This window comes from Protopterus annectens, chromosome 8.part1 (assembly GCF_019279795.1).
Source record: "Protopterus annectens isolate FY-2018-M chromosome 8.part1, PAN1.0, whole genome shotgun sequence".
Taxonomy (NCBI): Eukaryota; Metazoa; Chordata; order Ceratodontiformes; family Protopteridae; genus Protopterus; species Protopterus annectens.
In genome coordinates, this window is record NC_056742.1 from 270,224,231 (window position 1) to 270,251,843 (window position 27,613).

At 41.6% G+C, this 27,613-nt stretch overlaps 1 protein-coding gene across 2 annotated transcripts in view; it reads right to left on the minus strand.

Moving 5' to 3' along the window:
- WDR88 (WD repeat domain 88) overlaps positions 1-27,613 on the minus strand; it is a 772,406-nt gene that overhangs the window by 480,162 nt on the left and 264,631 nt on the right. For both annotated transcript variants that reach the window (XM_044081867.1, XM_044081868.1), the window contains exons 5-6: positions 12,494-12,632; positions 5,673-5,802 (exon numbers count right to left, since the gene is read on the minus strand). In XM_044081867.1, coding sequence (XP_043937802.1) covers positions 5,673-5,802; positions 12,494-12,632 — 269 coding nt within the window. The remainder of the gene's footprint in view (positions 1-5,672; positions 5,803-12,493; positions 12,633-27,613) is intronic.

A 27,613-nucleotide genomic window follows, 5' to 3' on the forward strand; every position in this document is an offset into this window, starting at 1 on the left:
GGGGAATCAGGGTGAAGTAGTTGCTGCATTTGTAGTTGGTCGGGGATGCAAAGAGGTCGCAACAAGGACGGCCCAAGCAGTGGAAGATCTCCGCCACTATCAAGGGATTCAAGGACCACTCGTGAGGTTCAAAAATGCACCTGCTGAGTCTGTCTGCTATAATGCTGGAACTCCTGGGAATGTGTGTTGCTAGAAGAAAATGGTTGGTAGCCATTGCCCATTGCCATATCCTCATGGCCTCGTGACAAAGGGGATAAGATTTCGTTCCACCTTGCTTGTTGATGTACCAGACCACCCCCATGTTGTCTGAATCGCAATTGTCCCAGACGGCAGCAGGGAATGGAATGCTTGCAACACCAGAAGCACTGCCCTCAGCTCTAGAACATTTATATGCAGATGGGCCTCCAGTTCGGACCAAGTGCCTTGGACTGTCTGTCTCTGACATAGCCCCCCCACCCCATCAGGGAGGCGTCCGTGGTCACTGTGGCCTTGGGTTGCCGGGGGGAGAAGGGGCGAGACCATTCTGAGAGATTGTGTGTCATCCACCAGTTTAATAATTCCTGTTTGCACTTGTGGGTTACTCGAATCATGGCTGAAAGAGGATGGTGAAAAGGATACCATTGGGTGAGCAGTAGCCATTGTAGAAGCCTCATGTGAAACCTGGCCACGGGAACAATGGTGATGGAAGCTGCCATGGAACCCAACAGCTGTAGAACTGAGTGAGCAGTGGATTTTTCCTTTGAAAGGATTGGTATTAGTTGTTGCTTTATCCCTAGAATTCTGTGCTCTGGAATAGCAGCTCTGCAGTTTTTTGTGTCCAAGATAACCCCTATGAAATCTGTCGACTGAGATGGGGTGAGATTGGATTTTTGCCAGTTTATGGTTATGAATAGCCTTTGATCAGTGAGGAGAGAGTATGCCAGGGCTTTTTCCAGCAGATGTCTGGTGGGGGCGGAAATGAGCCAGTCGTCTAGGTATGGAAACACCTGGAACCTTGAAGTTGCAAGTGATCTGTGACAACTGCCATGCACTTTGTGAACACTCTGGGGGCTGTAGAGAGTCCGAAGGGCAGTACTCTGAATTGGTAGTGACTGGCTCCCGCACTGAAGCGCAGAAATCTTCTTGATGGCCTGTCCACCTTTATGTGGTAGTACACATCTTGAAGATCTATAGAGCACATCCAATCATCTTTTTCCAAAAGCGGAAGGATAGACTGTATTGTGACCATCCAGAATTTTTGTACTCTCACAAACTTGTTCAATACACTGAGATCCAAAATTGGTCTCCAGTCCCCCGTTTTCTTTGGCACTAAAAACAATCGAGTAGAATCCGTATCCTATCTGGTCTGCAGAGACTATTTGGGTGACTCTTTTTCTTAGCAGCTTTTCTATCTCTAGTGCTGCTTCTTTCCTTTGACTGGGTGGAACGTCGGGAAGATTTTTTGAAGGGACGGGACAAAGATAGAAGGGGATATGATAACCTCTGGTTATAATCCTTTGTACCCAAGAATCAGTGATGATGGTTAGCAACGCAGAAGGGTACAAGGAGAAACGTCCCCCAACCACCTCTAGAGGAAAGGAGTTGGGCCGCTCTTCAGGAGCGCTGGTAGGATTGACCAGGGAAAGAATCCCTGGAACCCTGGTTATGCGGACCCCCTCTGCCCTGAAAGGAGCGTCTTCCCTGTGAGTCCCCCCCCCTCTGCCTCTGGGGGAGAACTTGACCTGTGTGTCACGGAAAGGACCCTGAGGTTTCTTGAACCATATCTTCCCACTCTTTTGGTTTTGGGAGAAAGCACGTTGAGGGGAAGAATAATGAACACCTACAGCAGAAAGGGTCTTACCGTCCTGTTCACATCTGGCCAGTGTGCTTTTAACTTTGGGCCCAAACAATGAAGAGGCCTCAATGGGGGCATTAAGAAAGGAAGACTTAAAGGGTTCTGTGAAGTTGCACAAGGCATCCAGGCGTGTTGTCTCAAGACCGCAGCTGAACCCACTGCTCCTTCTGATGCATGAGATATCAATCACATAGAGGAGTTAGATACAGATTCAATGGTAGCCAGCTGAGAGGCCACTTTGTCATGGACCTCATCAGACACGGCACCAGCCAAGGTTTCAGAGAGCTCAGAAACCAGATCCCTCTGAAGTCTGGTAAAATGTGCCATAAAATTCAGGGACCTGATAGCAAAGGTCGCTGAAGCAAAGGTGCATTTCCCTATCCTGTCCAGGGCCTGGGACTATTTGTTATGTGGATGGACAGTCTGGCTTTCTTCTTCTGCCAGATCCTTTTTTGTTGCGGCCACCACCACCAAAGCATCCACAGGAAGACCTTTGGACCAATGGGGATCCGAAGCAGGAGGGGACAAGATCTTATCTGGCCCCGGGGAATAGCTTTGACGGTATCAGGAGCCTTCCAAGCATGCTGCACGATGAGCCAGACAAGTTCATCTGCAGGTAAAGTAACCCAGGAGATAGGGGACCGGGAGCGAAAGGCCTGCAGGAACACAGATTCCTCAGAGGTCAGATTAGAGGACTGCCAGTCACCTCTCTGTTTCAGGATTTCGAGGATATCACCAAAGGATACCTCAGAGGCTGACTGAGGGGATCCTTCCCCCTCATCGAAATCTATCTCTTCGGTGAGGGACTACTCTGTGGAGTCCATGTGCTTCCTCTTACACTAATTTTCCGGTGGACCTCCTCAGCGGGAGAAGCTGGAGAAGACAGCGGAAAAGGGGATTCCTGAGGGAATATATCCTGCGGCCCGTGCACCCGGTGTCCACTAGGTGTGACTTGTGAAACCAGTGTACCAGAGGAGGGTGGAGGTATACACAGTCCGGAATCTCCAGCAGCAGTGAAAGCCTTCTCCATCAGTTGGAAGGCTGGTCCACCCGAAGAGGAGTGCATGTCTAGGACAGGGGTCACCTCTCCCCTAAGTGGCTCAGCCTGCCGACCCAGAGTCCCTGGATGGCTGTGGAGCAGCAAACTATACGTGTCACAATTGACATCCTAGGTAGTAGCAAAACTTTCCTGCCACAAAGGCAACTGTGGTTCCTTAGTGAGATCCATAAAGGGAACCGCAGACTGGGAAGACTGTGCTATATCCATGGACTTCAAAGGCAATGATGGAGGAGAATTAGAAGGGGTCTTTGGAGATGGGTGATCACCTCCCAAGGAAGGATAGTTCCTGAGGGGTGGGATACCTCTGGCCAGGAGTACCTGGTCCACAAGATGCAACACATCATGTTAGGAAAGGCTTCTAGTGGACCTCACAGAGACTGAGGGAGAAACAGGCCTGTCCACAGAAGAGGCAGACTCGGTGCCCATCTCATCTGACCGCACCAAGGACAACGGTGCCAAGAGAGACTGGACTGTTGTTGTCTGCACCGAAGAAGTCATCGGTGCCGAGGTCATGGTCTGCACTGACACAGGGATCGGTGCCGAAATGGTTGTCGGTGCCGAAGCTGGAACCAACAAAACTGGAGTCAACAGTAAAAGCATTGGTTCCGAGGAAGATTTCAGAGCCGACGCAGTCAAAGTCTGTGCCGGCTGAACGGACAGTGCCGATACAGTGGTAATGGTCTGAACCGAGGAGCCCCTCGGTGCCAATATATAGGAGGCTGCAGGAGAAGACAGAGTCAAAATCACTTATGGAGCCGAAGGCCTTGGTGCCAAAGGTCTAGGCACCAAAAGTGCTGGGGCTGACTGAGAGAACTCTGGAGCCAAAACTTTAGCCTTTTTAGGTTTTGGTTGGTGGGAGTCCCTAGCCGGGGATGAAGGCAAAGATTTAGCCTTAGTAGGAACATCCAAAGTTTTCTTATGGGCTCTAGGAGAGGTTGAGACCTCCGACCCAGAAATAGCCTCTGAAAAGGAAGATTTAGAAGTCCCTTCAGTAACAGCTTGTTTTTCCTTTCCAACAAGGTTCTATTAGAAAAGTTCTCACAAACAGTACAGGGTGAGTCAACAGACAAATGGGAAGCTCCCAAACAATAAACATACAAAGAGTGTGCATCAGAAGTAGGCAGTTTGTGTCCACAATCAGAACACCGCTTAAACCCCGGACTACCTTTCTTATCTGCCATGACAGCAAATTAATTAATAGAGAAGGTACCAGCAATGGTACAAGAGAGTACCCGAAGGTATGAGAAAAAAGGGAAAAGGATTACCAACGATGGTAAAGAGAGAATACCTTGCGGTAAAAATGATAAAGAAAAAAGCAGAAAAACCTGAAGAAAATATGAACGCTAGATGCGATAGGGTAAGAGACAATAAAATATGAACTTTCCTGACAGAAAAGTAATCTGTAAAACTATTAAGCAACAATTGAATGTACTTAGCTCAAGAGAAGTAGCTTGACACGACCGAATGGCAATGCGGCAAACAAAATCTGAGGTAATAGGGAGAGGGGGATTGTGAGTAAGAGTTTAGCTCGAGAGTCTGAAGCTGACGTGAGCTTGGAAAATGGCCGGCTCGGTTCCAAGCTCGGAACCAATACCCATGCATAAGGAATGAATGAGGATTAACAATATCAGATCCACAATTCTGAAAAAAAATGAAGACACCCTAATGAGGCACTTATCTAAAGATGGTTTGGTAACCAGCACAGCAGATGCGGATTCAGACCAACATTGATAATGGCATTTGGACTGGTGGCAAAGAAGTTCTTAGTATTTGTGTCCATACATCATCTCTATGCCTTATGCGGGGAGCATACATGTGATGTACAGTGCCTATAAAATCTAAAGACTTTGTTATACTAGCCAGATGTTGGGCTATCCTTGGCATGAGATCCCTTCAGCAAAGAATACTGCAACAGTGATATGGAAGGACATCTATTCTGATGCTGTACTGGGTTCTGATCACACCTTAAGTGGAGTACAGTGTCCAGTTTCAGAGACCTCAAAGATAGGAATATAGGAACAATGAATAAAAAGGGTTCAACAAAAGTCAGCATGGTGAATCAAAGGTATTTTGAGGTTAAACAGTTCTGGAAGACTGCAAAAGATAGGGCTTTCTGCACTGGAAACTAGTCTGGATTGGAAGACATAATCTGGTGCAGAAAATATTAACAGAAGAGTATAAGGTGGTGGATATAAAAATGAGGAGAAAAGATAGCACCAAATCATGCTTCTTTTTTTTTTTTTTTTGATTTGACAGCACACTCTCCAGAATCCTTCTCTTCCCAGTGATCCAGTGATTTCACTGCAAACCCCTTGTCTCTAATAAGTTGAAAAGACACAGTATAATACATTTTCTTTATTCCTCACCATTTTACTACATACTTGACTTGCTTGTTATCTCACCTGGATGCATGTTGTAGCCTGTAAATAATCTCAGTCCTTCAGGTTTCCCTATTTACTGACTACTGATCACTAACCTGCAAACCTATGAAACTCTTTCATCTCACCCATCACATACGTTGTCTATTCTAGTTTTTTATGTCTACCATCCCTTTCAAAATAATTAAAACATATAAACTGACTAAGAAGCTATGACATTTGGCAGACATTTCAATTGTACTTATGAATATGGAATTTATTTGACTACAAAGAGACTAATGTAAATATAGAAATTTTTCAGATTTGTAGTACAGGTGTGACTACTTTATATAAATAGCAGTTTCATATAAAATAATATAATAAATGTAATCTAATTGTTAATTGTTGTAGTGTGCCTTACTTCATTAATGTAATAGTAGTCTTCTGGGCTATCATATCCCAAAGTTTGACTGCTTTATCAGCAGACACAGATGCTACACGCTGTATGTCTGGGTCAAAACGGCAGCTGGTAACAGTACTCAAATGGTGATCTGAAAATACAAAACAAATTGTTTACTCTTCTGTCACTTCAAGCAATGTCATTTGGAAAAAAGTAGTATACAGTAAATTGCAGTCCCAACACAGTCACTGGTGCTGATAAAAACTGTATGCAAAATGTAATGCTAGAACCTTGAAAATCACAGAGCCTTGATAACATACCATAAATCAGTAGCTCCAATAAAAAAATATATTTATTTAATATGTACGAGGGTAGTGTGACAGCGGTGAGGTCTGCGGTGGGAGTGACGGATGCATTTAAGGTAGAGGTGAGGTTACATCAAGGATCAGCTCTGAGCCCTTTCTTATTTGCAATGTTGATGGACAGGTTGACAGACGAGATCAGACAGGAGTCCCCATGGACTATGATGTTTGCAGATGACATTGTGATCTGTAGTGAGAGTAGGGAACAGGTGGAGGAGACCCTGGAGAGATGGAGATATGCTCTAGAGAGAAGAGGAATGAAGGTCAGTAGGACTAAGACATAATATATGTGTGTGAATGAGAGGGAGGATAGAAGAATGGTGAGGATGCAAGGAGTAGAGGTGACAAAGGTGGATGAGTTTAAATACTTTGGGTCAGTAGTTCAGTGTAACGGTGAGTGTGGAAGAGAGGAGAAGAAGAGAGTGCAGGCAGGATGGAGTGGGTGGAGAAGAGTGTCAGGAGTGATTTGTGACAGACAAGTACCTGTAACAGTGAAAGGGAAGGTCTACAAGAGGGTAGTGAGACCAGCTATGTTATATGGGTTGGAGACAGTGGTATTGACAAAAAGGCAGGAGTTTGAGCTGGTTGTGGCAGAGTTAAAGATGTTACGATTTGCACTGGGTGTGACGAGGGTGGACAGGATTAGGAATAAGTATATTAGAGGGTCAGCCCAGGTTGGAAGGTTTGGAGACAAAGCCAGAGAGGCAAGATTACATTGGTTTGGACATGTGATGAGGAGGGATGCTGAGTATATTGGGAAAAAGATGCTAAGGATGAAGCTACCAGGTAACAGGAAAAGAGGAAGGCCTAAGATAACGTTTACGGCTGTGGTGAGAGAGGACATACAGGTGGTTGGTGTGACAGAGCAAGATGCAGAGGACAGGAAGAAATGGAAACAGGTGATCCGCTGTGGCAACCCCTAATGGGAACAGCCGAAAGAAGATGATGATGATCTGTAATATTAGCTAGGGTAGAACACTGAGTTGCATGGACCATTTTCAGGTTTAGCCTGGGTGCAAATTAATGCACAATGCATGATAGAACAAATGACAAAAGAAGAATATATGAAATTATTTACAAGATTCAAAGCATCATATTAAAGAATATTGAATATTACATACAAATTATTAATGACATTAACAAAAGATATTGTATGTACACCAGGAGTTATAGAATGTATATAAAGACAGACTGGTCAGTAAATGTAATAAGATGATTGCTAGTATGACTTTGTATATGCCTTAGGACTTTGTAACATTACGATCAATGTCTGATCAACTATTTTAATGTAGTATAATGAATAAAATGTTTATGCCTTAGCAGAAAAATGAAAGTGTTTTGTTCAGAACGAATTTATAAGAACTGGAAAAGCTGTAGTAGGCATAATGGACAATTTAGCGTGAATATACTTAAAACAAACAAAGTTATTTAATCATATCATCTAAAGAACTCTCCAAATTATAGGATTAAATTATGCAAATGTGCAAAGAAATGAATACATTTATTGTTGACAAAATGATATAACACTGCAGAGGTGCAGGGATAAAAAAACAACAACAAGAAAGAACTCAAAACTTTGAATATTCCACAAACAAAATGCTGAATAAATATAAAATGCTTAACTAAATCACTGCGTTTTCATCCAGAACATTGGGACTTCTTCAGACAGCTATACTCCTATTGGCACTCTCTTAAATATTCTACATTATACCAATTAAATTTAAAACACAATTAAAAATCAATCAATATATTTAAATAAGCATGTCCAACATCTATTACAATCATGGGGCCCGTATTAACTGAATAAAGAGATCTATGTTTTTTATATAATATCAATATTAAAAACACTGATACATGTCATTTCACCTAAAAATTTAAAGCTAACAGATAATAAATACTAAATAATAAATACTATCATATTAAACATAAATAACATAATTATGTCTCTTATATTAAATAAATAAATAAATTAAATACATACATACTTACATACATACATACATGAAAGAACATAAAAAGTCCTTTGCTACCCTCTAGTGGCCATCTTAGTAAACTACTCTTCTACAATGAATAAAATACAAACTATAAAAGGTAAAAGTGCAAATTACATATACTAAAACCTAATCTAAAATTCCAAACTGTTTCAAATTGTGTTACAAACCAAGCTGCCATATAAATAATAAAAGCTCCACCATCTTATTTTAAATTAGTCATATATATATATATATCTATATATATATATATATATATATATATATATATATATACAGAAAAATTTTTTTTTAAATTATTCCAGTTTAATACTATTATAACCTTGCTGCTCTTTGTTTCAGTAGTGGTACCAAAGAGATGTTTTCATTTAAGCCTGATGTCTCATTTGCGTGTAAAACCAACTGCCAATAAATTTCCCGGTACTCTAGTTTTTCTTCCCAAAGCCCCTCTCTGATATCCCGTGGAACCATTTCAAGTATAAAGAAAGAAAACTTAGCTTCTGGCCAACTCAGTGTATGGTTATATAGGGCATTATTAATATTTTTACTCTTAATGTCATATTGATGTTCATATATCCTCTGTTTTAGGGTTCTTTCAGTTTTCCCTACATAAAAAGCCCTACATAACCCACAGGTAGCCAAGTATATAACCCCTTTGCTATCACAATTACTATAACTTTTGGCTTGTATAAATCTGTCTCTACAAGGAATAGAAATATTGCTTGTGTTACTAATAAAAGAACATTGGTTACATTTACCACACTTATAAGTGCCCACTTTTGCTGCTCTGTTTTCTTTGTCAACACTTTTTGCACTCTCCAATATGTTTTTAATATTTGAGCCCTTTTTAAAAATAAGTTTTACTGGTCCTTTAAACACATTGTCTGTATCTGAAAAACTTCTGAATAGCTCTCAATACATATTAATAGTACTTTTTATAACGTTCACACTTTTATTATATATAGATCATTAAGAAAGCCCATTTATAGTCAGCCCCCTCTTCATTAGAACTCCCAGGCCTAATTTCTCCATTGTTATTTTCACTATCCCCCCTTGTTACTTCATTCATTTTTCCTAATATAGGAGAAAATCTATCCTTTCTAGCCTCTTTTACTTCTTTAGGAGAAAATCTATCCTTTCTAGCCTCTTTTACTTCTTTAGTTACCTCATCTATTAGTCTAGGTGGATATTTTCTATCAAGGAACATCTCCTTTAATTTCTCAGATTCTATATGAAAATCTTTCTCCTCAGAGGTCATCCTAGAGGGTCTAATAAATTGACCTTTTAGAATACTCCTTTTTTGCTTATATGGGTGTGCACTTGTAAAATAGAAATAGGAATCTCTAAATAGATAACCTTAGATCTCTCAGTGCTATATGTAAACCTTAAAACTATGTAATCTGTTCAGTATATTCCAAAGGTTCCATCAGTTTCTGTTCTGTGCCATTCCAAAATATACAAAATATTGTCCAAAAATCTCTTATATAAACACCAGTATTGAACATAGGGGGAATTAAATACATACTTCTTCTCCCATAGTTGTACAATTTTGCTAGCATACCTAGGAGCACAACTGGCTCCCATAGTTACCCCCACTTATTTGGTTAAAAAAATTCCCCCTTTAAAGAAATAAAATTATGTTAAAGTACAATTTCCATTAATTCCAAAAGAAATCTAAATTCCCTAAAATCAAAAGTACGCATTTCCATCAAGTCCTCTTAAAACCACTGCAGACCTAAACAGTGCAGGATAACTGAAAATAGATCTATAATGTCTATAGTGACAAAAATAATATTAGTGTTATACAATTTATTATCCACCATCCTCAGGAAATCCCATTAATGTTTAAGAATTCCTTTATATTGAGTCCAAATATTCATTAATTTTGTGTCAATATATGTTGCTATAGACTGTGTTTTGGACCCATTTGTAGCCACAATTGGTCTTAAAGGTGGATCCACATCACATATGTGCACTTTCGGGATTCCGAATATAGATGATATAATAGGTTTATTTATTTTTAAATAACTGAAGGTCTCAATATCAATTAAGTCCTCCATCAACATGTCACACAAAACACAATCTATTTTAGCATAGCCAATATTAAGTTCATTCCTGGAGACTCTTTCGTACTTACTAGTGTCTCCTAAAATTTCCATAATTTTCCCTACATAAATAATATTGTCCATTAACACCATCCTTCCCCTTTATATGGCCTCTTAACTCTTATTTTATAATTTTTTCTTACTTTAATGATTTCCCCTTCTTGCTTGTTAAAAGGAATTTCTTTCCCATCACATTTCTTCTCTTTAGTCATTTACAATAAATGTTTGAGAAAATATTCAATGTAGCATAATGTATAAAATGTTTATGCCTTAGCAGAAAAATGAAAATGTCTTGTTCAGAACAAATTTATAAGAACTGGAAAAGCTATAGTAGCGTTAATGGACAATCTAGCATGAATATAATTAAAACAAAGCTATTTAATCATATCATATAAAGAACTCTCCAAGTTATAAGATTAAATTATGCAAAAGTGCAAGGAAATTAATATATTTATTGTTACAATAAAACTTTCCGACAACCACCATATACTGCCATGTTATTGATTATGACATTTCTTTGAGTTGTATCAACTTTTAGGATGTCTTGTTTAAATAAATTTATTTTATTAGCAACTTTCATACTTTCAGGGGAAATTCATTACCCTGCTAAGGGAATGAAAAGGACAAACATTTAGTAGGGTCCAGTTCTGATTGCAAACTGTAAACAATTCTAATTGTTCCAGTAAGACACGAAACTAATCTTCCACCAACTCTATACGTATGTATTTTTATAACTAAATGCTACAAACAGGATATTTACAGTCGTTTATACTGACAGTTTAATTCTACATGTGGAGGATAACTTACAGTAAGGAGACAGCCATCAAAATAAAGATCCACAGAACAGCTTCAGAAATAACCTGAACAGATGGAGAGACTGTTCTGGTCAAACTTTATTTTCAACACCTGATGCTATTTTTAAAAATGATTTATTTGTTTTGAACAGAGACCACTGGCATCCTTTTCTAGTCACAGTCTAGCCACAGAAAGTAAAGTCTAACAGAACAAGCAAATATTAGAAGAAAATAAGGTGATATTCATATGCTCATTAATTGGGAGATCACACTTCATTTGGACATGGACATAAAGTTGGAAAATCAAAAATATTCTGTTTTACCAAAGTGCAAGACTGTGCCACTTGAGGGAGGGGATATATACTTTTCTTTACAGTGTCCAGACTTTTAGTTACTATATATAAGAAAGAAGAGCATGCGGTGAAGTCATCTCATGGAGGGTGGAAAAATGCATTTATTTTAACTTTGAACAGTTTGCTGCTTCCTGATCAACGGCTATGTCTGTGACCATATGAAATACAACCTTCTGATTTGCAAGATCCAGAAAGGGTCACATTTGAAACAATAAGAGTAGAGATCACTTTAGAATTAGAGAGAATTTGTACAACAAGTAATGGTAAAGAGGATGGTGGGTTTAACACAAGGATCTAAGAGAACAGTTGCCAGAAATAAGGATGACAAATTAGGAGGTGTTCATTGAAGCCAGTTTAGAATTTATGGTGGTTGCAGAAAACAAAGGAGTAAAGAAAGATAGTGCGGGGGGGCCCAAAAAGTACCTGAAGAAATAAGAGTTGATGTTTTATGTAACACTGCAAGATCCACTGTAGCTGGATAGAGATGAGAGAGACATTTTTATCGATGCCTGTAATGATAAGTAGTTTAATAGATGCATAAGCAGGAAAGTGATTCCTTATTTCGGGGGGGGGGGGGCTTTTCAGGAGAATGCTTTGCATTCAGATATTTAAAAGTGATCAGGAATGCATATGAGTCAACCTGATTACAGAATAGTCAGTGAGTAAGAATGCATGTTGCTAGGACATATTTAAGTGAGGAAAAGTGTCCCAAGTGCATGAGTTTGCAAATAATTAAAGGACGTTTCCCTGAAGGAGCTTCCCTTTTTATTATTTCTCACCCAGTCTGGTTGTCTTTGGGTGAACAAGCCATTAATTTCATTTCCATGACAGCAACATTCTTCATTATCTCTAGAGGCTATAACATTGCTTCATCTCTTTAATTATCTCAGTACATTTTATAGCATTCTCTGGTCTTGCCTCATGCTAGCAAAAATAAATAACTAAATAAATAAATAAAATAAAATAAGTAAAAAATAATAATAATAATTTTCTGATTGGGAGCAGGCTGTCAGGTGAGGAAAGTCTACTTGAACACTCAAGAGTGTCATCCAGTGACAAAGTACTATTTAACCTGTACATGTGCATAAATTAAGACAAAACGGAAAAAAATTGCAGCTGATGGTGTGTTCCATGACCTAAAGTCATAGGCACCCAGCATCTTACAGCATCAATTAAATCTGATTGTTTAATCATTTTTGACTATTTAAACAGATGAAGATTCAAACAGAGAACCTACCTTTAAGTTTTGACACATACTTGCCATTTGTAGCATCTACAATCAACACTCCGTTTTCTACATCAGAACCTGCTGCAACAAATTTGCCATCAAGAGAAATATCACATGATGTAACAAGGCCTGCAAGATGTGCAGTCCACTGAAAGGAAATAAAAAAAAAAGATTATTTTTAGTCAGTTGCATAAAATACACATATTACAATAGAACTTTTTAACAAGACTGCAGCTACCCCTTATAATGCCAAACCACCACTCTTGAAAATGCTGTCCATTCTACCCTACTACTAAAATTTTAAAGTGACAAAGTTCAGGCTGAGGTATCGCTGAGGTATCTAAATGATTCATATGGCATTTGGAAGCAGAACCTGGAAGTTATACATTTCCTTTTTAAGATCTGACTGCAGTGACACAACTTTTACAAAATGCCACATGGGATTCAGTTTGCTGATAAAAATGAAAAAAAAAAATAGTGCTTTAGTTATTCTGGTATTGTTTATCAGCGTACTTTGTTTCATTATCTTCACTGAATCAGTGCTATTTAAGGGGTCATGAAAATGATGTGGCATGTCTCCACACTGTATGTATACCATCTGTCCACATATTACTGAATTTTCTGCATATCTTACAGCAGTAACCTCTCTATTGTAGACAGACTGTTTCCAACCCAACCATACCTGGGACCTACCTGCAGTTATACATAAGGCACGGGTCACTAATTACTCCTCTGGATGTGTCTAAAGATGTGATAAAATACAGATTAACCAGCTGAAAGGGTATACCCCAACATGGTTATGTATCCATCCTGTTCTCAAGGTCTGTCATGTTTCTGGTTAAAAGTGACAAACGTTGCAGATGCGGTATTCTAACATGTATGCATGACGTGTGCAGAAATGCACTCTACAACACCTCTTTGAGCATCATTCATCTACAGCAGTGTAAAACTAATTATTATTGTAGCTAACTTCATATGTTAGTAATCTAATCAGCATCATCTTATAGTCATCGGTTTTACCCCACCTGTAAAATGCCAGCAAGTATCTTAAACAGACAATGCACTGAGGTGACAATGAAATGACATTTTTGCAAGCAGTGTGTTTACCTATTTAATGAATGAACAATAAAGGATTTCAGCTTTTGTACCTTTCCACTACCATCAACCCAATAAACCAGTTTAAGCAACGTCTCAGTTGCTTAATGAATAAATGTGAGAACTTCAGTTGTGTTCCCCATCCACTATTATTCATCCCCTCAGCCAGTTTAAATATGGTCTCAGACTGACCAGTACTACTTCACATATTAGAAGGAATCTCCCTCCAGTGTCCTGAACTGAGATTACTCTGCCACTACATTCAAGCCTATGACCAAAGTAGTCTTCTTCAACAATGTCCCCTGCTCTTTAAAGTTCATCGCCTATATCTAGTTTGACACTAAGCTTTCCAACTTCTATAATGTATGTCATCATCCAGTCCCCATATAAAACTGCTATGTGCCCTGTATGCTGCACTCTACTGTTTTTAATTTATAACGGTACTGAACATAACCACCTTTTCATCATCCAGTGTATGCTCTTTGCTTAGGGAGCAGCTAATTTATTGAGACTAATTTACTTATAATTTATTCTGTAGTTCTGTATGCAAGAATCTTGGTTTTGTAATTTGTCAAGATTACCTGAAGGTACACGCTCTTCTGAAATTCAGTAGGCAAGCTTAGTTATGATATTAATCAACAGAAAGGAAAGCCCTCCTCCCTGGAATTTTTATTACACTTCATGATTTTCTTTTTCCATCATAAGCTACCTGCAGTGTGCTATTATTGAATCTGGACTGTTGGCAATCCCATGAATAGTACTACTTGCCTGCTCATATTGCAAGCAGTGTCCCATATTTGGCATGCTTCCTGAGTGAACAACAATGTTGAACATGGGCCTATTTTCCTTCCTGCTCTGTTAGCTTTATTTTTACCAAAACAGATGTCTCCATTAAGCTCACACAATTTACACTGAGCATTACAGTTGAAGGGTAATGAAATATTATGAGAAAGTACAGGAAGTGACACAATCAACCAAGCTAAACCACCAAATGATCAAACTATCTACTATTAAGCTAGGTTAGTGTTTACAAGAAGCAGTAGCAGAACTAGTAGTAAAAGAGTGGTTCTCTGGAAGCAATTTGCTCAATTAAAATACTTCATATTCAGTGGCTTTTTAAGCTTTTCTAAATTTCATTTAATGGTTCAGGAGACAAATACCAAATTTCTGTACCTCAGCCCCTTACATTTGGTTAATCTTACATCTTACTATACACACAGCTACATAAGAACCCCATAGTCTAAGTCTTCCCACAGCTCATGATGATGCGGAATCCTTCTCAATACATGGGATACACAATTATGTGAGTTTTAAGGTATGGCAGGGTATTGGCTAGTGTGGGACAACTATACATATAGGTGTATGGTAAGGCATGAGCCTAATGAGTGGTCATTCACATGCAGGCATACAGTTATCATATGACACACCCTACCTGAAGTGTCTCAATGTATTATAAATGTCCTCTTCTGTTTAAAGTGTTTTAAAAGTTTAATTTGAAATCAGTTTACTCTGATTTTTTTTTTTTTTGTAATTTTATTAGTATATTAAAATAATTCCTTTTTTATGTTAAGAAGGAGAATAAAAAGAATGTATGCCTTACTATAATGTTCCATCTGTGTTGTTCATCTTCATTCATTCATTACTGATGGGTGTCGGTTCCGTCCTTGGAACCGAGTCAGCCTTATACCAAGCTTGTGCCAGCCAAAAACTCTCGAGCTAAGCTTTACCCATAGTGCCCTTCTCCCAGTTACCTCAGATCTAGTTTGACCATAATAAGAAAAGCAGAGGCTATTTCTGAGCAAGTTCCCTAGAGTGATATTTGGACCCAGACAATCCCCCAAGAGCCTCTAGGAGGGGTAAAGAGGGTGGGACATAATGAATGAATGAAGATGAACAACACAGATGGAACATTATGGTAAGACATAACTTCTTTATCTGATGTTGTTAATCTTCATTCATTCCTTACTGATGGGACAGAGTCCCTAGCTACCTTATACGTCTTGGGTGGCCCTTATGGAAGAATATTCCTGAGCACCATCGAACCAAAGGAAGCTTTTCCCCTGGAGACCAGATACAATTTGTAATATAAGATAAAGGCATGATGAGTAGCCTATGATGTAGCTGTACAGATATCGTCCATGGATGCCCTTGAATAAAAAACTATTGAAGTTGCTGCAGATCTGGTGGAATGTGCTTTGATTTTGCCTGGTACAGGGGTTTTCAAATGTTGATACACCAGGAGTATACAGTCTCTTAGTCATTTGGATAGGGAAACTTTAGAAATAGCTTTCCCCAATTTTGGGCCTGAAAGGGATACAAACAATTGGTCTGATTTGCGTATTTCCTTTGTTCTGTCAAGATAAAATCTCAATTGCCTATGTACATCTAACAAGTGAAGGCAATATTCTCCTTTGTTTGAGAAATTAGGGAAGAAAACTGGTAGGTCAAAAGACTGGTTTACTCTGAAATCTGAAACAACTTTGGGTAGAAAGGAGGGATTTGTCCGAAGTGATACTCTGTCCTTATGAAAAATTATATAAGGACATATAATATATAGGGCCTAAAGCTCAGAAATACGTCTAGCTGAGGTAATGGCCACTAGGAATAAAGACTTCCAGGATAGGAACTTGATATTGCAGGTCGCAGCAGGTTCAAAGGGGGGGAGGTTGCGTTAAAGCTTGAAGAACTAATGTGAGACTCCATGTTTTGGTGGGTTCCTTAATGGGCAGTCTAATATGATATATCCATTTTAGGAAAGTCTTGCAGAGATGATGGGAAATTAAAGAAGAGTCCTTGAAACCATTATGAAAATTGGAGATGGCAGCTAAGTGAACACGGATGGTTGATGCTGCAGCTCCTGCTATGAAACAATTTGACAAAAAATCCAAAAATGTATTAACTGGAGCTGAATAAGGATCAAGTTTTCTTTGCTTGGACCACATTACAAATCTTTTCCACTTACTATGGTAAATTTTCCTGGTGGATTGTTTATGCAAAGCCAATATAATGTCACGGACCAGGGAAGAAAGATTGTTTTGCCTGGCAATTACTGGAAATGGAGAAACCAAGCAGTCACCTTGAGACTGGCTATGTTCAGGTGAATCAACCCTTGGGGGTGAGAAATCAGATCTGGAGTTGGATCCAGGATCCATGGTTTGTCTAGCAGGTGAGGCCAAAGAAAGGGGAACCATACTTGATGGGGCCAATAGGGTGAAATGAGGATCACTTTACTTTTCAACTGGAGGGCTTTCTTCAGAAATTTTGGGATTAGGGGAAAAGGGGGGTAAGCATATATAAGCCCCATGGGCCAATCATGAATTAGAGTGTCCCTCAGGGACTCCCCCTGCAGGGGGATCAGGGCAAAATTGTTACTGCACTTGTGATTCGTCAGGGAGATGAAAAGATTGCAGCAAGGCTGGCCCCAATGGCTGAAGATCTTCACTGTCATGGTTTGATTGAGGGACCACTCATGAGGCAGAAGAATACATCTGCTCAGTTTGTCCGCAATCACGTTGGAATCCCTGAGAATGTGCATTGCTATCAGAAAGCGGTTGGAAGCTATCACCCATTGCCACACTCTTATGGCCTCTCGACACAAAGGGTGGGACTTGGTTCCCCCTTGTTTGTTGATATACTAGACAACTGCCATGTTGTCTGATTGAATGACAACTGTTCCAGACAAAAGGACAGAGTGAAATGTCTGCAATGCTAGAAGCACTGCCCTCAGTTCTAGTAAATTGATATGCAGATTGGCCTCTATGGACGACCATGTGCCTTGGACAGTCATTTACAGAAAATGCCCCTCCACCCTATCAGGGAAGCATCCATGGTCACAGTAGCCCTGGGCCGAAGAGGGGAAAAAAGTCAACTCCAAAGATTTGCATCTGGCTTCATCCACCACTAAAGGTCTTTTTTGCACTGGTCTGTTATCCGTATTTTATAAGATAATGGATGATGATTTGGGTAATACTGAAACAAAAAAAGCCACCGAAGGAGTCTCGTGTAATCTCGCAAGTGGAACAATGGTGACTGTTGCAGCCATTGAACCTAGAAGCTGAAGGACCTCTTGAACCGAAGCCATGTCCTGACAGAGTATCACTCAGAGTTGAGCCCTTAGTCTTTGCAATCTGTGAACTGGAAGAGACACTTGGCAAGACTGGGTACTGAAAACTGATCCTATGAAATCTAAGCTCTGAGTAGGAGTCACGTTGATTTTCTCCTAATTTATAGAGATTCCCAAGATTTTTGTCAATGTCAGGGTGTATTTCAGGGCTTTTTCCAGGAGACACTTGGTGGGGGTGGTGAGGAGCCAATCATCTAAGTACGGAAACACTCAGAATCCTTGTAGTCTCAAGTGAGCTGCAACCACTGCCATACATTTTGTGAACACTATGAGACTATGACACTATGACTGTAGAGAGTCCGAAGGGCAGAACCCGGAATTGATAATGACTGGCTCCAAGCCGAAAGTGAAGGAACTTTCTGGAGCGCTTGTCCATAGAGCACATCCAGTCATCCTTTTCCAAGAATGGAAGAATGGACCGAACTGTGACCATCCGGAATTGTGTTTGGGTGACAAACTTGTTCAGAACACTGAGATCCAAAATTGGCCTCCAGTCCCCTGTCTTTTTTGGCACTAAAAGGAATCTTGAGTAGAATCTGGATCCTATTTGGTCTGGTGGGACTGTTTGGATGACTCTTTTTTGGACACAGCTTTTTTATCTCTATGGCTGCTGATTCCCTTTGACTGGGTGGAATGTCAGGAATATGTTTTTGTGGATTTGGAAAGGAGTTCAATGGGATTTTGTAGCCTCCGGTGATTATCCTCTGCACCCAAGAATCTGTGGTTATGCAATGCCAGGCCGTTTGGTGCAGGGAAAAATGTCCCCTGTCTGCTTCCAGAGGGAAGCAATCAGGCCACTCTTCAGGAGCACTGTTAGGGCTGTCTGGAGAAAGACTCTCTGGACCCCTGATTGCGCTGGCCCCCTCTGTCTCTGTAGGGGCATCTTCCATTAGAGTTACCCCCTCTGCCTCTGGGGAAGAACTCACCATGTGTGTCAGGAAAAGGACCCTGAGACTTTTTGTGCCACATTTTTCCACTCTGCTGGTTCCTGGAATAAAGATGCTGGGGGGGGTGGAGAAATGTTCACCTACGGCAGACAGGGTTTTTCCATCCTTCTCACACCTGGCTGTGTCCTTCACTTTAGGGCTGAATAGGGAAGATGCTTCCACAGGAACATTAAGGGAGGAAGACTTAAAGGGATCCGGGAAATCACAATGGCGCATCCAGGCATGGCGTCTCATGGCTACACCTGAATCCGCAGCTCTAGCAGCCCCTTCGGTTGCATGGGATATTAACAGCATGGATGAGTTAAATACAGATTCCAGGGTAGCTGGTTGTGAGGCTACTGTGTCGCGTACCTCGTCAGACATTTGTCCTGCTACGGATCCAGATAGCTCAGAAAAGTACAGTTGTGTACACTTACCATAAATGTAGATGTTCGAGTGCACTGACTGTTGCAGTCATTACATTTGGGTTATCTGCTTGCAGGTAGCCCTCAGTTGGCCTGATTAACAAAGTCTTGGGTCCTGTGTCAGTTGCTGTCCCTTCTTCCATGCCGTCAGGTCGTCAGGGGTATAAAGCATGCAGCCGATGCCATTACATCAGTTTTTCTTGCCCCAGATGTCAGGTGCCCCCCTAATGGGAAGCAATTAAATATAGAAATACAATGATATACCTCCAACAAAAAAGCAAATCCACCAAAAAGGCTTTTAAGCATAGTAAAGGAAGGTATAGCCAAAAGAAGTTAGGGGGCTGGAGGGAGGGCAACCAGGATTGCAACAGTGAATATACTCGAACATCTACATTTATGGTAAATGTACACAACTGTACTATGTTTTTCATGTTTCACTGTTGCAGTCATTACATTTGGGTAGATTCCCAAAGCTATAGTTGGGAGGAGGAATTTAGATAGCATTAGGACCAGCTATATGGCTCTGCAAGACTGCAGTGGCAAAGCCAGCTCTGGATTTAGAGAAAATTGGCAAATGATAATGCTTGGTGAAAGTATGCACAGAACTCCAGGTAGCGGCTTCTAGGATGTCCCTGGTAGGGATGCCTCTGAGAAAGGCTGTAGAGGTAGATGCAGCCCTGGTGGAGTGAGGTCTGATCCCCTGGGGGCTAGGTTTTCCATGGTGCTTATAGCAGAAATGAATGCAATGGCCTATCCATTTAGAAATGGTTTGCTTTGAAATAGCCTTCCCCTCTGCCCCTGCAGCAAATGTCACCAGCAGTTGTTCAGATTTCCTTTGAGGTTTAGTCCTGTCCAAGTAGAATCTAAGTTGTCTGTGCACATCTAAGGAATGCAGTATCCATTCCCCTTTGTTCTGTGGGTAGGGAAAGATGGTTGGCAAATGAATAGACTGATTAAGAGCCACACTGGATACCACCTTGAGCATGAAGGATGGATTGGCTCTGAGGGACACCCTGTCTGCATGAAAGATGATGAAAGGCTCCACTGCTATAAGGGCCTGTAATTCAGATACCCTTCCAGCTGAAGTGATTGCTAAAAGGGAAGCTGTTTTCCAAGAAAGAAATTTTAAGTCTGCAGTAGCAGCTGGCTCAAAAGGAGGCAGAGTGAGTTTCTCCAAAACAAAGTTAAGGTCCCAGGCTGGGATTGGAGCTCTCCTGGGCCGTCTCAAATTTTTGGCCCCTCTGAAGAACTGCTTGAGCAGTGGATGAGAGAAGAGGGGAGGTTCTGTGCTATAATGAGCTGAAATGGCTGAGGTGTGGATTTTAATGGAGGAAAAAGACAGGCCCTTGTGAAGCATCTCAGTTAAGTATTGTAAAATCTGAGGTAAATTGGACGCTGCTGTGCTCATCCCTTGAGATTGGTTCCAGTCACAGAATCTTTTCCATTTTCCAGCATAAGATTTTCTAGTACTAGGCCTCCTTTCCTCTAAAATGATATCCATCACAGGTTTACTGAGGGATGGTAGAGGAGAGATTATGTAATTAGCCAGGCTGCAAGGTTCAGTGTTAAAAGCTGAGGATGCAGAATCTGGTTCTCCTGCTGAGACAAAAGGGAAGGAGTCTGAGGCAGGTGCCATGGGGAGAACCGTGACACACTGCGCAGGAGGGGTTACCAATGTTGGCAAGGGCAGTCTGGAGCAATCAAAATCATCCTTGGTCTGTCCTGTTTGATTTTTAGTAGTACTTTGGAAAGCAGAGGCAGAGGGGGGAAGGCATAGACTGATAGGTTTTTCCAGCTGAAGGACATAGTATCCACTTTCCAGGCATGCTTGCAAGGAGTCCTTCTGCAAAATTTGTCCAATTGGTAGTTATGGGGAGAGGCAAACAGGTCTATATCTGGGCTCCCCCATTTGCTTGTCAACATGTTGAAAATCCTTGGTTCCAGTTTCCACTCATGGGTCCATGAGGTTTCTGCTTAGTCCGTCTGCTAGTGTATTTAATTTTCCTGGCAGGAATTGAGCTTGTAGGTGCACTTGGTAGCTCAAGGCTGTGTTCCACAATGCCATGGCTAGTCTGCAGAGGGGGTAAGAATGTGTACCCCCCTGCTTATGTACCACATAACAGTGGTATTGTCCGTCTTTACCATAAGTTGTCCTGGAAGAATGTGGTCCTTGAAGGCTGTCAGAGCATTCTGTACAGCTAACAGTTCTTTTTGATTGATATGCAGATGCATTTGACTTGGGTTCCATTTGCTATGAATGCACTTCCCTGCCAGATGAACCTCCCATGCATAGTCTAATGCGTCTGTTGTTAGGGTTTGGGCAGCAAGGGGTGGTGTGAAAGGTAGTCTCTTGTTTTGGTGGCAGGCCTCTGCCCACCAAAGGAATTCTAGGCGTAGGCAAGGTATGATAGGAATCATTGCTTCTAGATCCTGAGAATGTTGACACCATAGGCTTTTTAGATACCACTGTAGTTTCCTCATATGCAGTCTTGTATATGGAATTAGAAGAATGCAGGAGGCCATGAACCCCAAAGGCTTGCAATATTTGTCTTGCAGATAGTAGGGTTTTGGTAGCCACTTGTTTGAAGTAGGTTGCCAAATGAATTTGTTTCTCTGGTGTGAGGTAAGCCATCTGGGAAGTTGTATTCAAGCTTGCTCCCAGGAATATAATTTATTGACAGGGGACCCGGTGTGATTTATTTTCATTTATGGTGTACCCCAGACAAGTTAGAACCCTTTGTACAAAGACCAGAAGATTCAAAAGTATGTCCTGGCTTTCTGCCTGAATTAGACAGGTATGGGTATATTTGAATATTTCTTTGCCTGCAAAATGCAATAACTGGAGCTAGGCACTTTGTGAATACCCTGGGCGCAGTAGATAAGCCAAAGGGCAGTGCAGAGAACTGATAGTGCGTGTAGCCTGCTTTGAAGCGTAGGTATCTTCTGCAAGATTCCCTGATTGGGATGTGCAGGTATGCTTCTTTTAAATCTAGTGTTGCCAACCAGGCATCTTTGCCTAGCATTGGACGTAATTGGTGAAGAGTCAGCATCTTGAATTTTGGAATTTCCAAAAAGGTGTTTAGAGTAGACAGGTCCAGGATAAGACGCCATGAATTGTCTTTTCTGGGTACCAGGATAAGTCTCAAGTAGAAATCTTGCCCCTTTTCCTCTTCTGGTACCAGATGAATAGCTCCCATACTTAAGAGAGAAAGTACTTGTTTTTGGGCCTCTGCCCAGTGATTTGGGGGTAGGTCTGGCCACCCGCTTGGTGTTGGCAACGTGCGGAAGTGAAATCTGTATCCCTGGGACACTATATTTAAAACCCATTTGTCCTGGGTAATGAGTTCCCAGTTCTTTGCATGAAGAGCACTCTTTCCCCCTAAAGGGGCAGTCAGTTGATAAGTGCTTGGAAATTTTAAACGGAAGTCATTGAGACAGCTTACCATAGGGGGGAGTCTTATTACTCCCAGATTTGGAAGTGGAGGCCCCCCCCACTGCAGCATAGTCCTGTGTGTCACCTGGGACTGAAACCTGGGGCTTTTGCTGTGTCTGGGTTTGGCTTGAGAAGACCTGGAAGGGGCTGGAAAGGACCAATTCTTAGAAGGCCAGTGTCTACTAAATCTAGAAGGCTGAACTTGTAAGAAATCTTTAACAGTTTGCATAGATTTAGCTTTATCCTCCATCTTTTTAAGAACTTCCTCAGCCTTGTTGCCACACAGGTGGTCCTGATTTAAGGGAGCATCCAACAATTTAGCTTTAACATGATCAGGCAAGGATTGCTCCTTTAGCCAAGCATGCCTTCTGAGCACAGACCCAGTAACAGCAGCCCTGCAAGAGTCCTCTAATGAATCAAAACCACATTGCAAAGTATGTTTTCCAACTTGTTCAGCAGAATGCATTAAATCCTGTAATTCTTTATTTTCCACACAGTCAGGAATCAACATCATCTTCTGTTTAAGCAATCCAATAACATGTTGCTGATACTTTAACATATGAAACTGGTAGTTTAAAACCCTAATGGCCAAGGTTGCAGAAGTGTAAACCTTCTTACCCCATCTATCCAGCGCCCTGGAGTCTCTATCCGAAGGGGTAGGATTTTTAGCAGTAGAAGCCTTAATGCCCTTGGGCCCCTATGAAATAGTCTCCGGATCTGCAATAGGATTTTTAAAAAGGAACTTGTGTGACTCAGGGACTCTGTAGTATCTGTCAGGTTTTCTGTGAGCAGGAGGCAAGGAATCAGGGGCCAAACTAGATTCCGAAAAAGCATCATCAACAATGTCTGGTACAGGAGGAATAGCTAAAGGCCTATGCTGAGGCAGGAGTAAGAAATCCCTAAGCCTCTTTTTTGAATCATAAAAATCCTGGCTTTCCCAGTGGAAATGCTCCCGTAGAGTATGCAAGGTTTCCCCAAAAGAAAAATCCTCTGGAGGGGAAGCAGAGGGAATGGAGTCCTCTGCATCAGAATCCTAATAAGTAGATAAGGGCAAATCCAGATCCTCAGAAGAATCAGAAAAAATAGAATCCTGATCAGAAGATTCATAAACAGCTTCAGTCCTGGGCCTCTTAGAAAGGTGGGGGTTGGCTACCCCTGATTAAAGTTATTAAATCTTCAGCCATTCTTATCATTTGTTTTTTGGGCATAGAGGCCTGAGCATGTGGCCTGGGCGTCGGTTTTTTAGGCATGGTTCGAGATTTAGGCCTAAGTGAAGAAGGAGGCATCAGTTTAATATGCAAGTCCGTAGGCCTGAATACACCCTCAGAAGCCAGTGCCTGCTCAGCAGCTCCAGACCTATCCAAGGTAGAGACATCCGCGGGTTCCATAGATGAAGCATCTCGCGGCATACCAGATTCCGAATGGATCTCAGTAGAGGCCTGCGAATCAGAAGTAGCGGGTATCAGGGGCTGAGAAAGTGCCTCACTGAGTACCGGCGAACTGGCGACTGGCTTAGGAGAAGCGTCATCGGCAGTTTTGGACCTCTGCAGCCTGTCTCTGTCTTTATCTTTGCGTTTTTTCAGAATCCCGGTAGTCAGATGGCTAACCAACATTTCTGGATAATTAAACTGAGAACTGAAATATTTAGAGGTGAAAATATACCGACAACGGATAGTGCGCTGATTAAATAAAGCACAAAACCAACAGCAAGGTACGTCTTGGTCAGGTCCTAGGCAAGGAATACAGTACGAATTAAAATCTTTATGAGGTATTTGCTTTCCACAAGTAATGCAATTATTAACTTTTACTGACATCGGGAAGGAGCAAGAAAAAGTTTCCCCAATGGGGTACTTAGCTTTAGTTGAAGACTTCGGTTCTGAAACTCGAAAACGAAAATTTCAGGAGTCGGCCGACCGACACTTGCGAACTGCTTCTGCTTCGAGCATCGCACGGCAAGAAAGACTGATGTAATGGTGTCGTCTGCATGTTTTATACCCCTGACGACCTGATGTCATGGAAGAAGGGACAGTAACCGACGCAGGACCTAAGACTTTGTTAATCTGGTCAACTGAGGGTTACCTGCAAGCAGATAATCCAAATGTAATAACTGCAACAGTGAAACATGAAGAACATCTAGATTTCTTTGGAGCCTAGTAATATGTGCCAGATAGTTCAAGGACCTAATAGCAAAGGCTGTTGATGCAAACACTCACTTCCTTAGTCGATCCACTTCCCAGGACTCCATGTTAGGTGGGTGGACTGTCTGGCTCTCCTCTGCAAGCTCCTTTCTCGTGGCAGCCGCCACCACCATAGCATCCACTGGAAGGCCCTTAGACCAGTGTGGGTTCTCTTCCGGGGGTGATAAATTTTATCTGGTCTCTTCGGGATTGGTTCAACAGTGTCAGGATTCTTTCAAGCTCTCTGCACCACGAGTTGTACCAGCTCGTCTGCAGGTGGGGTCACCCAAGAGGTAGAGGGTCGAGCATGAAAAGTCTGCAGAAAGACGTACTCCTCTGAGGAAGGGTTGGAGGGCTTCCAATCACCCCTGATCATGGGGACCCTTCCCCTTCATTGTAGTCAGTATCCTCGGTGGGAGACTCTTCGGAGGAGTCGACATGCTTCCTCTTGCATGATTTCTTCCTAGGTCCTTCTTCAGTGGGGGTTTCCTGTAGAGGAGTCAGAAGAAGGGGCACCCTGTGATAGGATCTCCTGAGACTCTTGTGCTTGATGTCCCATAATGGTGGCTTGTGTCAGTTGCGGCTGAGAGGGAAGAGTCAATGGGTAGTCCAAGGTCGACAGTTTGCCAGCAGTGGCAAGTGCCCTCTTCATCGCCCGGAATGCAAGCCTACCTGAAGAGGGATGGTAGCCCAGAACCGAGAACAACAACCTCAGAACCGGGGTCACACCCCGCTCCAGCAAACCAGCCCCCAAGGGATATAGTATCAAGAGTAGCTGGTACCATGAGAACCCATGGAACAGAGGATGGCGCCATAGACAAAATCGGAGCCTCTCCCGGAACCAGAGAAGTCACAGTCCAACCGCGATCTTGAAAAACGCTCGGTTCCAACTGAACCGAAGGCCAAAGGTTCGACTCCATAACCTCGGTGAGGTCCACCAGTGGAACCCTAGTCATGGGTACCAGAACAGATGTCGGTTCCAGGGTCTTTGATGCCTGCTCCGAGGATGAAGGAGGAGAGTAAACTGGAGTCCTTGGAGAAATACCCCCAACTCCTAATGGGGGGGGGGGTTGGATGGTGTAGTACTCCCTTTAGCCATAAGCAGCTAATCAACAAGATGTACCACTTCAAGTTCCGAAAGGCTCCTGGTTGATCTAGTGGATATTCCCGAGAGGGAGTTGGGCCGCTCTAGAAAGGGGCTGTACTACTGCCCTAGAAAAGGATCCTCCTTTGGAGAATATCGGGTCCGAGGCTCCACTGGCTCTGAAATCTCAGTGGAGACTTGAATAAGAGGAGTCAGTTTTTCTGGCTAGAAAAAGTTGTAGACAGTGCCGTGGTCTGTGCTGAAGCTAAATCACTGGACGGCACCAGGGGAGACAGAATTTAGAGTTGCTTTGTCGATGCCGAAATGATAATTGGTGCCGACGGCACAACTTTAGTAGACGGCACTGTGGAAGGTGTCGCAGAGGTCATTTTCGGTGAAGTACTCACTTTTAAATGTTTAGACTTAGGTTCCTATAATTTTTCACTGGGTGAAGATGGAACCGAGTGCAATCTCTTTTCATGGGATTTGCTTGGAGGGGATGAACCCTCTGGCGCAGAGATAGCCTCTTGAAAAGGCATTTTAAGAAGGCCTTTCAAAATAAGTTTGTTACGTCTCTCATTAAGGGTTCAAGAACTAAACCCTCGACAAATATCACAGGGAGGCTGAGCAGTTAAATGAGGTACATTTAGACAATAAACACAAGATGTGTGAGAATCAGAATTTTACGGCCGCACTGGTCGCACTGTTTGAAACAAGACACTCACTTTTTCTCTGACATGACTACAGAGATGTACAATAGAGAAAGATTTTTTTTTTTTTTTAAAGGACAAAGAAAGGAAGGGGTGGGAATGCCAACAATGGTATTAGAGAAATTTACCACAAGGGTAAGGGAAAAGGGATACCAACAATGGTATATGAAGAAATATCTCAAAAAGGGTAACAAAGAGCAGTAGAAATAAAAAAAGATTTCCAAGAAAAAAGGCAAACTAGCGATTAAATAGAAAGGTGAAAAAGATTCTCAGAAATACTTAGAAAAATTTCTTTACCTAGGCTTAGGCAAGAGCTGGCTTGACACAGCTTTTCGGCAACGTGGCAAACGAGATCTGAGGTAACTGGGAGAAGGGCACTATGGGTAAAGCTTAGCTCAATAGTTTTTGTCTGGCGCAAGCTTGGTATAAAGCTGACTCGGTTTTGAGGACAGAACTGACACCCATCAGTAAGGAATGAATGAAGATTAACAACATCAGATTACCCATTTTAGATTCTAGAAATATTTAATGGCCTCTGAAGAACATTTTCATAAATAACCAAATATGTAACACACATTTAACAGAAAGTCGCTGATGTTGAATGCTGGAATGCAAACCTTAATTTTTTATACTTTTAAAAGCATTTTAATGAAGGTTAGTGGCCCTAATTGCATTTTAATATATAATAAATTCTTATTTCTGTTTAAAGTCACACCCGGGGATGCAAAAAGGTTTACTACGATACAGAAGCCTTAACTATGACGTTTTCTGCATCATAGTAAGCCTAAGTGATTCAGAGACTACTTTCTTGCTATGGCACTGGCAGAAGCACAGGAAGCAGACTCACTGGTGAAGTACGCAAATACAGCAGTCAGGGGTAAGTCATGTGTTTTCCTAAAGAAATAGCACTGGCATCAGAATAATCCAGTAATGTGATTCAGAGAATCACTCTACCAAGTTATTTTTTTCATGAGGAATAAAAAATAAGCCATCAAAAGACAGCATTCACCCATTATCCCTATGGATGGGTTCACAGCTTTAATAAAAGTTCAGGTAAGTAACACAGAGCCATCTGTGTGTGTAGGTGTATATGTGTATATAGGGGCATGAATGTGGGAATGTGCATGCGTGTAAGCAGGTGATCAGAAGCAAGGAG